Consider the following 12,998-nt stretch of genomic DNA (forward strand, 5'->3'; position numbering starts at 1 on the left):
CTGGGTCTATTTAACTATATTCCCAGGGGACTCTACCCCTTTCAAGTCATTCTTGATCCCTTTCAAGGACCTTGTCCCCCATGAAGAAATGTTAGTCTGATTGCTAGTAATAATCAATATTGTATTTTATCTATTTTTTGCATTGTATAACACACATTGCTAAAAACAAAACAAAACCAAAGCTCTTTTTAAAGGCATCTGTTGATTTTTGCAACACAACATTTTCCAGGTAGAGTATTTTATTGTGCTTATTTCAAGTTTTAAAAAGAACAACAAAACAAAAAACAGGTCACCAGGCAGCTGTTTTCACCAGCTTTGAGTGTTTGTATAATTTTATCATATCTTCTCACTTTTTTTTTATCATCTAGAGTTTTCTCCACCTGCAGTGTTCTTGCCCTTTCTCTAGAACAAAGTTCCTTTTTATTTATTTATTAGCCTGAAGGTGTCTGAATTCTTCCCAAAACAGCACTGCATACTCTAGGTGGCACCTTATTATTGATTTGTAAACAGACACATTTATGTTTTCATCTTGAGAACTCATACTTCTTTTATACAGGACAGCACTGCCAAACCTGTTGCCATATATTTCCAAATTGTTCATTTGGTTAAAAATGTCCATTACACCACAATACCGCTTAGATAATGCCTTCCAACAATCCAGATTTCGAAAAGTCCAACATAAATAGGTCCCGCACAACACAGAGCGAGCAGGGCAGATCTGTCCATGCAAGGGCCCTTCTGCAGAGCTCTGCACGTGTGCATCTCTAATTTGCTGTTTTATAGAGCTGCTGCTCGTCACACTTGTGCGCATTGTCATAAACTCTACACACACCTTTTTAGGCATGCCTTATGCTGGGCATCAACAATAACATTCATTATTACACTGGCACTGCCCTTCATTGGCTCCATCCCACTCTTATAAATCCCAGTGTTTAGAAGTATGGTAAATGTAATCACAAATGCCATCAGTTTATTAATTTATTGTAATTAAAAAGCATTGCCATTAAACCAATGTGATGTGATGTGATGTGGGTATGGAAATGATACTCTAAACGTTGGTCTCTATATGAGACATATTACTGTACTTTTATTTTAACATGAGTGTCTAGAACCAACTTTTTAAGTAAACAAAAAAAATAAATAAAAAAAAAATATATATCAAATAAAGAGTACAGTAATATGTCTTGTATAGGGATGCATATGTACTGTAGTTCATGAACGCATATTGCGAAGCTCTGATACACCCATACATACCAAACTTTATAAACGTGTAAAAAAAAAAAAAAAAAGTGACACTTGGTTCCAAATGAGATATTGTGTTTCAAAAGAGGGACGTGTGGGCTATCATTTTTACATGTTTTATTTAGTTGTTTTTTAAAATTTTTATATTCATCTGAAATATGTACCTACCATGCGTTCTGCCTTTTAGATGTGTGCGTGTGCACACATGCATTCACTGGTTATAACACCCAAATGTTACAATCTGTAAATATTTTTATTGAAATTATAGACAACGGAAGAGAAATATCATGTACTTATTAAAAGTGGTACTCTAGGGTAGGCAAATGGGGTGTATGTCCCCCAAAGCATCCATTCCACTTGTTACATAAGATGAGTGGATCTGCTCTGTATGCTTATATCTGAAATCTGCATGCTGCACACCCAAGATGGACACATTTAAAATCAGGCAGCAGGAACTGAGCCTTCTGGATTCCTGATTGACAGCTGTGATGGACTTTTGCTAAAGGTACTCAGGGTGCTCTGTACTCCATCACCTCTGAAATCTTGCAAAGTGTAGATGGTGCTTAGGCTGACCCTTTAGAACCGTTCTATAAAGTATAGAAAGAGGGGTTAACTGATGTCCCCATGCCTGGAAATAAACTTAAATAATTGAACCTGATTATAATGCCAAGAGTGCTCTGTCACCATCCCTCATCAAGTAGTCATGCTGTTTTAATATAGTTTGAAACCTTACCTTGGTCCACTGGGCACCGTCGCCACATCTGGATTTACAGGACGGATTAGACAGATGGGCATTAGAGGGTGGGTGCTTCTAAAGAGTAACAGTAACAGGTGGCTGATCCAGGAACCTATGTGAAATTTCTCCCATTTTTTTGTCTTGGAGAGTGTGGTGTGTGTGTGCACGTACATTCACTAGTTTTATTACCCAAATGTTACAATCTATACATATTTTTATCAAATGAAAATGACCAGGTGTTTTTTTTTTTTTTACAATAATAAGTGAACCCTTTTTGCTTGCATTGCAGGGAAGTCTCTTTGGGAACTTGTAATAGAGCAGTTTGAAGACCTCTTAGTTCGAATTCTTCTCCTTGCTGCATTTGTTTCATTTGTAAGTTTAAAAAATAAATTGTGAATGTATGTGTTGATGCATTATTAGAAGATGTGATGAAAATATCGAGCCAAGACTGCCCTGGTACTCTTCCAAATTAATGTAGTCAAATTGTTTAAATTGTTTGACAACTTACCACTTCAGATGCTGCCTAACGCCTCAGCATTCTTGAATGGTTTGACTACTTACTCCTAGAGGACCAGGCATAACCACTACACTGGGCTAAAGTGGTGCTTAAAACGTTCCTTTAAGTACATTCTGAAATATATGGTGTGTAATTTCTCTGTTTTCTTCTACATATCTCAATGCAAACCTTGGATAATGTCTGTGTCAGACATTGAATAGGGCACATAATGTACACTTCTGCAAAGGAATCCATTGTTAATATTAGGGATTATGCAATATAATTTCCTATAAGACAAAGAATGCTGCTTCCTTGAGCAACATTGCCGTGGGTAATCTGGAAGTTTATCTTCATCTCCCACCAATTAGCCACCTGCATTATTTTAAAAAACTACCTTATATAGGAGGATTGTGTAGGCTAGTATTCCTAAGGGCCTTGTGGAAAATCTGTAAATCATACTGCAGTTACATTTGAGAAATATATTCCATGTGCAAATAAATTTTTCTATTAGTTGGATTCTTGCAGAAAGAAATGAATGAAACTACTCCATATAGACAGTGCTTTATGGAATGCGATGATTTCTTTGAAAACAATGGTACTATGATGGGCTACAGAAAAGCTCAGACACATCCTGGTTTATGCAAAATTAGCAAATTATAGACCTTGGAAGAGATACGCCACTGATTTATTTAAAGGGAAATGTCTAGGGTATGGTAAATATATTCTCAAATACCTTCTTATACATACTGCACTGTTACACAAACACACATAAAAATACTACCCTATTAAAAAAATTTTTTTTTTTTAAATCCACGTACTTAAATATACTCTGAATCCATATATCTAGACACTACACACAAATAAATACATATATTCACTTACACTAGCGCTCACAGTTAATATACACACAAACATACATTCATTCAAATCAAATACACGGTACATCTACCCCAGCATGGATACTGGTCTGCAGGGGGCCCAGGTCCTAATTTTGTCCGGGGGCCCATGCCACTGTCAGTCTGTCCCTGCCTGACACTATAGTTGTGAAAACACTGTTTAGGTGGCCGACCCATTGCCCATGTGAAAAAAGTAGTTTACTCACCTTTTTCCAGTGCCGCATGGTTCTCGTCACGGATGGCCTCGCAGACTCTTCATAGGAAAGCATCGGGAGGCTATTGCGCATGTGAGGCAATATGCTGTGCTGCACCAATAAGCATCTCCTCACAGAGATGCATTACTAAATGCATTTCTATGAGGAACATTCACTGCCTCCATGCAGAGAGTGGAGACGCTGTACCCAGTGCTCATACTGTGCAGTACTGACCCAGGAAGCACCTTTAGTAGCAGTCTGAGTGACTGCCACTGGAAGTGTCCCTAGAAAGAAATGTAAACACTGCCTTTTCTCTGGAAAGGCAACGTTTACATTGAAAAGTTTGCAGGGACAGACTATCGACACCTGAACCACTACATTAAGCTGTAGTTGTTTTGGTGACTATAGTGTCCCTTTATTGCTTTAAGCTGTAGTTTTGGTGCTTAGAGTTCCTATTAACAATAATATAAGTGCCTTTTTTTCCCTTCATGTTTTTTTTCGTTTGTTTCACCATACTTAAAGTTCAGCAGACAATACATTCTCATGGTGTCTGTTTGCCTGTTGCTTTAATTAAAACCTCTAAAAGCAATGATCTAGTTTTTATTGATCAATCAAAGTTAACTGGTGTATCATTTCTAATAAATAAATCATAGCTTACACATTCACAGAGACATTATAATAACACACTCCAATCATTCAGCAAATGAAAGCAATAAACAGTTGTAGATCTTTGTCAAACTAATGCTCAGTTGGATTGGGAATACTGTACATGATTCTTTTTTAACAATTGTTAGAAATTTAAGTGGTATAGAGTAAGATATCTGATTCTATAATATGAGGGTGTGCAGAATTTAAATTATTTTTTCTTCACACTTAAATAAAACAACAAAAGCAATGTGTTACCATATATGATAAACACTTGCTCATATTTTCGGAAAATAAAGTACAATGGTGTCACAAGCTATTGGTTAATGTAAACGCAGCACAGAATTCCCTAGAACTGGACAAATAGCCTCAAGACCGTCTTATTCCAGTGCATTTTAATATTGACATCCCATCTTCATCACAGGGTTTGTGAGCTGTCTTATCTCTAGCTACATCTGCTGCCTCTGACTATTTGTATTCATGATCTTACAGGGGAATTAATTCCTCAAGGCGTAGAAAATAAAATGTTTCTGTAATTCTGGGGTAAAATAGGAATGCGTTGTTTATGGTGTGGAAATCAAACCCCAATAAGAGAGGACTATTGTGCAATTAGAATGTAGTTAATAGTTAAGAAGAATATTTCTATTTCACTTTTAAATGTGGTTGCTGCTGAATAGGTTTCTAGCTTTTTGCGTGGGATCCAGGATTTGAGTCCTGCTGTTATAGGCATGCTTGAGTCAAATCTGTACCTATTGATGTGCTGAGAAAGTCACGCGGATGGGTAGTTGAGGATATCTCATGCTTCTGTCACTTAAAGCGGCACTGTCATGCCAAACGTACCTTTCTTTAATCGCTTCCTCTTCTCTCCCTCTCTCAGGATCTGTTCTCTGTTTCTTCCTGTCTGCTCTAGTTTTCTTTAAAACATAAGAGAAAGTAGGGACTATTTTGTCTTATGGAGGTTTCCTACACCAGACCATCTCTGACCAGCGGAGGAGCAAAATGTGCTCCGTTTCCTGTGGTCATAGAAATTTTCCCACAATTCTTACCTGTCCACTGTGATCTTGCGATGCTTTCTGTCATTATTCCCGAACGTCCTGTCACTTAGACAGAACGCCGGCGAAACTACCAAATTTTATCCTAGCAGAATGAAAACAGTTTCTCCATTCGTGTTAGGATGCAATTCTGGACTATGTACGGATCGGAAGTTCATTCGAATGAATGAAACTCCGATCCTATTCGTGCCGTTGCTGCATCTTGCAGCCGCTTAGTAGATAACTCCCTAATTCCCACAGTATCGGGGAGCTATCTACCAAAAGATTACTTGGTATTTGTAAATTCTGCCCCATACTCGCTATATCGCGAGTAGGGGCATGTCTACTAAACAGTGAGCAGCCAGTGCTCACTTTAAAAAAAAAATCAAAACCCTAGTATTCCCCCCTCCTGAGGGCCCCCCTATTGTCCTCCCCCCCAGCCCCCACCCATGTGCGGCATGTTAGGGCCTAAATGAAATGGGGGGGACCTATTGTCCTCCCCCGGCGCCCCCCCATGAGCGATGGGTGGGGGCCTTAAATTACAATAGGGGCGGACCTATTGTCGTCCCCTCAGCCCCCACCCATGAGTGGTGGGTGGGGACCCTAAATGAAAATGTGTGGGGGGGGACATATTGTCTCCACACCTGAGCAGTGGGTGGGGACCCTAAATGAAAATGTGGGGGAGGGGACCCATGAGGGGGGCAGGGAGGAGGCAATAGGTCCCCCCTTATTGTAATTTAGGGCCCCAGCTGCTCATTGGTGTGGGCCGGCAGGGAGGACAGTAGGTCCCCTCCCCATTTTCATTTAGGGCCCCCACACGCCTCTAAGGGTGGGGGCCGAGGGAAAGGACAATAGGTCCCCCCCTTATTGTTATTTAGGCCCCCCATCCACTGCTCACGGTTGGGGCCAGGGGGGAGGACAATAGGTTCCCCCTCTATTGTAAATTAGGACACCCACCCGTCCTCCATGAGTGGGGGCTGGTGGGGAAGGACAATAGGTCCGTCCCCCTCATTTTCATTTAGGGCCCCCACCCGCCGCTCATGGGTGGAGGCCAAGGGGGACCCTATGTCCCCCGTTTTGTTGAATAGCCCCCACTTGCGGGCCACGGGTGGGGACTTGGGGGGGACACTATGTCCCCCCGCTAGTTAATAGATGCCCCACTATGGGGCCATTTGTTGGAAAGGGGGTGAGGTTTATTTTTACAACCGTGAGCAGCCACACCCCTGCGTTCAAAAAGCAAAACTATACAAAAGTGCACGTCTGCATTCAAACACCAACACTACATACAAACACATCCACTACATTCACTTAAACATGCTTCATACGAAACCTGCTTATATTCAAAAACACAAATACTGCTAGAGACTAAATACAACACTGCAAGGATGGGCAAATGGTAGATCCCCAGTTGGCGAAGCATTGTGGGAATTGTATGACAAGTGGTAATCTTGGCCACACTTGTTATTTGTGTCCCAAAAATAAATTCTTGCACCAGGGTTCTCTGTCAGTTCTGCCACTGTTCTCTACTGCACATTTGCAGCTGGGTAAGTTGGGTGTTTATGGTTTTTAAGAAATAATCATCTCTGTTTATACCTGCTTTTCCCCAATGTTTAAACTAGTATATTTTAAGTAAAATTTAGAAGCCTATTGATGCACATGCAGTTACATGATTTTATTATATGCAGAACAAAGAAAAGGTCCAACACTTCAATTCCATTGCATCCAAGGTTTTTTTTCCACTATTTTGGAGTGCTTGACTTTTTCATTATTCTGCAAATGAATTTTGGTTTGTAATAAAAACTTGGGATCGGACACCCTGCATGTACCCTATCGTGATGTGTTGATGAGTGCTGTCTGTTGTATACTATTATTAACATGATTCTATTATTTAACACAATAAGCTAACAGCCCTACCAAACACGAGATATGGTGATGTCATCTGTGCAATTATTGGACTATAATGAAAATGATTTCCTAATCTCAAGCAAAACCAGCGCACGCATACAAGTATATACGTAGCCTTTTACAATCCCGTTTAATATAAAAAGGGGGGAAAAAAATCAGTATATGTATAGTTATGCTTCCCCTATTGTCAGCATACTCAAAACAGATGTCTCTCTCTTGTGTCCAAGCTATAGGACCACAAATCAATCTTTAGGAGATACAGGTATGGGGACAAAGTTGGCCAAAATCCACTGAAATGCTGTTCTCCCAATAGCTCCATAAAAGAAACAAATATTGCAATAGATAAAGCAGCTTTATTGTTTATGCTAGAAATAAGCACCCAATCATAAAAAAGGCACAGATACAATTTAGTGGAACAAAAATGCTATTGTAGCTTAAAATTAAATGGTTCACTTGGCTATTCTAATAAGGTGCTTGAACTCACAGCTTCACTCGATTTTCAGAACTGTTCTTTAGGAGGGAAATAGTGAATGAAAAAAGGCAGCAAATATATACAGTACTCCATAAATTAACATGGCCTTGAGTCCCCACATACTCAAAGTCCAGTAGGAGATAACCGAACTAATGAGCCTTCAAACAACAATAAATAAAATAATACACATTCCTGTCCCAGGACTACTTATTTAAGAGGCCACTTTCAGCAGCCTAGACTGTCTAACCTGGAACACACACAAGCAAACTTGCCTGTGTTCCACCTTGAATGCAACCTCTGATCTGTGTCTCCTGGGGCATCCAACATGTATGTGTGTTCAACAGTAGAACACCCACCAAGGAAGATCTCACCAATGTACTTGCAACAAGCAATTTCATTGTTTTTATTGATAATGTAATTTTTCAGTGTATTCATTTTAAAGTATCTTTTGTGTATTTCTTCCTGTATTGTATCCTTGCAGCCGAATACTCCTTTTTTAAAAATGTATTTTTTTGTTTGGGGTGTTTTGTTTTGCACGAATAAAACCAGTCCAAATAAATTGTGACCTGCATTGGTCACATTGAAGCTTTCATTACTTCTTCATTGTCATAATACAGCTTCAGATGTGTTTATTGTTGGTCATACAGATGCAAAAATATATATATATACATTCATCTTTCTCCTAGTCTTCCTTAACTAGACAAAAATAGTCATAAATATACACAAATAAAAAACAAAAAACAAAAAAAAAAAATGCTAAACCCAGTGGAACCCAGCTGACAAGACACTGGCTGCTGTTTTTCTGCTCATTGTGTGCCAAAGCGATTGCTAGCTCTGACCAATTGCAACTGTTGGGCTAAAACAGTCAAGCTGTAACTAGATGAGTTTGGGAATCCTTACACATCAGCTATTTTATCCTAATTGTTTGCAGTTTGTATGGGTTTATTCATTAAACTGTAAACCAACATGGAAAACCACAAAATTCAGTGGTTATCCATGTGAGCCCTATTCAGATGTTATAGGCATGGATGGAGAGCTCTCAGACCCATTAATATCAACAGCTGGTGGAGGTTTGTGGCTAAAAAAAATACTAACAGCTGACTTTTACAGACCAGCATGAAAATGAACCAACACTTATGGGTTTATTATTTTTAAACAGGAAGTTGTAGTGAGCTGATACTTGACTTATAACAGGGGCAGCACAATAACTGATCTGGATAGTTTTATTATAAAAATATTCTTTATATAAAGAGGTTGCGTTACTTCAAAAGATTTGAGATTGCTTATTTCTCTAGCAAAATGTATTGAATTACCTCTGCTTGTCACTTAAGTAAAAACAATAAATGAGGCATAAAGTAGGCATGGTCATTCACATATTCAATGTTGACTCCAGTGGGAGAGATCTATCAAGGCAAAACCAGTTGTTATTCTGGGACAAAGAGCTAGATAAGGAACAATCACATTGGGAACCAATAGAATGTCTTAACACTTAGCATCAAAATGGCACCTGCTATGCCTTAATCTCCCCTTAAATGTGCAGCTATGCACACGCCTGTGTATTTCCTCTGTTGCCATGGCTTGAGTTGAAGCAATGTATTTACTGAACTGCCTAACTACTCTGGCAGTGTGTCTCTCTCAGAGCTCAAACAGACTAGAACTTGCTCTGTTTATGATATGAATAGATGAATAGGAAATAAAACAAAGCATAATTTGAAAATGGGAGAAAAAAAAAAACGTATGGCTGATGCTTTAATGGGAATGCCATCTATCTCTTGGTCTTCAATAAACCACAAATTGCATATTCTCTTTACATGACACGTGAATCTCACATTCTGTTTACAAGACAGTGTGAAAGCCATCGCCACTCATTATTATTGTACTTAATATGCTGTTAGGGCCTGGGAAGATTGTTCAATCACCTATCCCTGGCTGCCATATGTATTTGACGTTTGCCATCTGCTTAGGTGAGACTCCTTTTCTTGTGTGTACTTTTAGGTGTAGACATGTAACCTCCTCAAAGATAAACATGGGAGTAGAAAAATTATGAGCTCTACTTTTGGCAGATAAAACATATACTTAAGGACACATAGCTGGAAAGCCAAAGCTAAAATAAAATTAATTTGAAAGTAAATGTATGTGTCAAGGCCAATGCTAACTTTCAAAATTATCTGTGACAACGAACACATGCATCACAGGTTCAAGAAAAAACAACAGGCCCTGTCGGAAAAAACCCCACCAGAGTTCACCAATTGCTGGCAATGACATGATAATTAGGACATTCACTTCATCCTTATCCTGCCAAAACATTCTTATAGAAAAGCAGGGTTTGGGTTTGACCAATTACCATTAACTACTATTTCTGCTGACAAATTGAAGCATGCTCCCTGTGTCTTGTGAATGTATTATTGATTGGAAAATAAATTAATAAATCATCAGAACAGAAATACATTATTTTAAAGCAACACTTTATTCTAAGTTTAGTTTTTGGGAGAAAACGAACTTTTTTTTTTATTTTGTTTTATTTTTTACAGGTTGTTTCTAGACATAGAAAAACAAAAATACTCCAAAAGTTGGAAAAATTCAAACTAGCAGAGTATGAACTGGAGTATAAATTTAATAGATATATAGATGTAAATATAAATATAAAGGTTCTTCAGTCAGTATAGTAAATAGTTAGATAGCATAGGAATGTAATAGAAGAATCTATATAGTGCAATCAAGCCTTAATGGCTCACCTCCAAAATATCCTAGTAATATACACTTTCCTACTAAGCTCTTAAAAGACCACTCTAGTGCCAGGAAAGCATACTCGTTTTCCTGGCACTAGAGTGCCCTGAGGGTGCCCCCACCCTCAGGGACCCCCTCCCGCCCGGCTCTGGAAAGGGGAAAGGGGTTAAAACTTACCTTTTTCCAGCGCTGGGCGGGGAGCTCTCTGCCTCCGATCCTCCTCCTCTTCTCCTCCCCGTCGGCTGAATGCGCACGCGCGGCAAGAGCTGCGCGCGCATTCAGCCGGTCACATAGGAAAGCATTCATAATGCTTTCCTATGGACGCTGGCGTGCTCTCACTGTGAAAATCACAGTGAGAAGCACGCAAGCGCCTCTAGCGGCTGTCAGTGAGACAGCCACTAGAGGACATAGGGGGAAGGCTTAACCCATTCATAAACATAGCAGTTTCTCTGAAACTGCTATGTTTATGAAAAAATGGGTTAACCCTAGAAGGACCTGGCACCCAGACCACCTCATTAAGCTGAAGTGGTCTGGGTGCCTAGAGTGGTCCTTTAAGTAGCGACTGACTAGAGACTTTATTAAACAGTGCATAGGGTCAAGTCTAGTAGCTCTGAGCGTGTAGGGTAAATAAATGTCATTAAACTACCATGAGTATCTAGGAGACTGGTCGCTATAAACAGCCTGAATAGTTGTAAATTGCTGTGTGAACAGGGCCGGACTGGGGATACAAAGCAGCCCTGGAAAAAAAAAATCTATGCCAGCCCCATAAGTCATTGCGCCATATATTGTCGCAATATATATATATATATATATATATATATATATATATATATATATATAGCTTTTTCTAATATAATATATTGGTCCTTTCAGAGTAAAACATTTAATTATACAGTAAGCATACTCACATGCAGACACAGACAATCTCACTGACACACACAAGCTCATTGATACACAGCCTCATAGACAAACAATTTCACTAATATACATAAGCTCATTGACATAAAAACACAAGCTCACTCACTAGCAGGCACACACACACACACACACACACACACACACACACATACACATGCAAGCAAGCTCACTAGCAGGCGCACACACACACAGCTTAATGTAGTGGTTCTGGTGTCTATAGCCTGTCCCTTCAGGCTTTTGAATGTAAACACTGACTTTGCAGAGAAAAGGCAGTGTTTACATTGCTTCCTAGTGACACCTCTAGTGACAGACACTCAGACGGTCGCTAGAGGCGCTTCCTGTGTCAGTGCGGATTGGCTGAGATCATCAAGCTTGATGATCTCAGTCATAGAGGCAGAGACCAGCACGACGTTGGAAAAAAAAAAGGTGAGTAAAACACTATTTTTAAAAACACACACACACACCACGACTGACACACACACACACACACACACACACACTACGACTGACACACACACACACACACCCACCATGAAAGACACACACACCATGATACAGACACACCGTGACACAGACGACACAGACAGACACACAGCGTAACACAGACAGACACACACAGCATGACACACACACACACACACAGCATGACACACAGACACACAGCATGACACACAGACACACAGCATGACACAGACAGACACACACAGCATGACACACAGACACACCGCATGACACACAGACACACAGCATGACACACAGACACACAGCATGACACACAGACACACAGCATGACACAGACAGACACACACAGCATGACACAGACAGACACACACAGCATGACACAGACAGACACACACAGCATGACAGACAGACACACACAGCATGACACAGACACACACAGCATGACACAGACAGACACACACAGCATGACACAGACAGACACACGCACGCAGCATGACACAGACAGACACACACACACCGCATGACACAGACAGACACACACACACCATGACAGACACACACCATGATACAGACACACACACACAGCATGACACAGACATACACACAGCATGACACAGACATACACACAGCATGACACAGACATACACACAGCCTGACACAGACATACACACAGCATGACACAGACATACACACAGCATGACACAGACACACACACAGCATGATACAGACACACACTATTTTTAAAAACACACACACACCACGACTGACACACACACACACACTACGACTGACACACACACACACACCATGATAGACACACCGTGACACAGATGACACAGACAGACACACAGCATGACACATACAGACACACAGCATGACACATACAGACACACACACACACACAGCGTAACACAGACACACACACACACAGCGTAACACAGACACACACACACACAGCGTAACACAGACACACACACACACACACACAGCATGACACACAGACACACAGCATGACACAGACACACAGCATGACACAGACACACACACACAGCATGATACAGACACACACACACAGCATGACACAGACAGATACACAGCATGACACAGACATACACACAGCATGACACAGACATACACACAGCATGACACAGACATACACACAGCATGACACAGACACACACACAGCATGACACAGACACACGCACAGCATGACGCAGACACAGACACACAGCATGACACAGACACAGACACACAGCATGACACAGACACACACA

The 12,998-nt window shown here is 40.4% G+C and overlaps 1 protein-coding gene across 1 annotated transcript in view; it reads left to right on the forward strand.

Annotated features, from left to right (window-relative positions):
* The window catches only part of ATP2A3 (ATPase sarcoplasmic/endoplasmic reticulum Ca2+ transporting 3), a 212,087-nt gene that overhangs the window by 86,762 nt on the left and 112,327 nt on the right, over positions 1–12,998 (forward strand). The window contains exon 3 of the mRNA XM_063457430.1: positions 2,268–2,350. Coding sequence (XP_063313500.1) covers positions 2,268–2,350 — 83 coding nt within the window. The remainder of the gene's footprint in view (positions 1–2,267; positions 2,351–12,998) is intronic.

Source organism: Pelobates fuscus, chromosome 1, assembly GCF_036172605.1.
Source record: "Pelobates fuscus isolate aPelFus1 chromosome 1, aPelFus1.pri, whole genome shotgun sequence".
Lineage (NCBI taxonomy): Eukaryota > Metazoa > Chordata > Amphibia > Anura > Pelobatidae > Pelobates > Pelobates fuscus.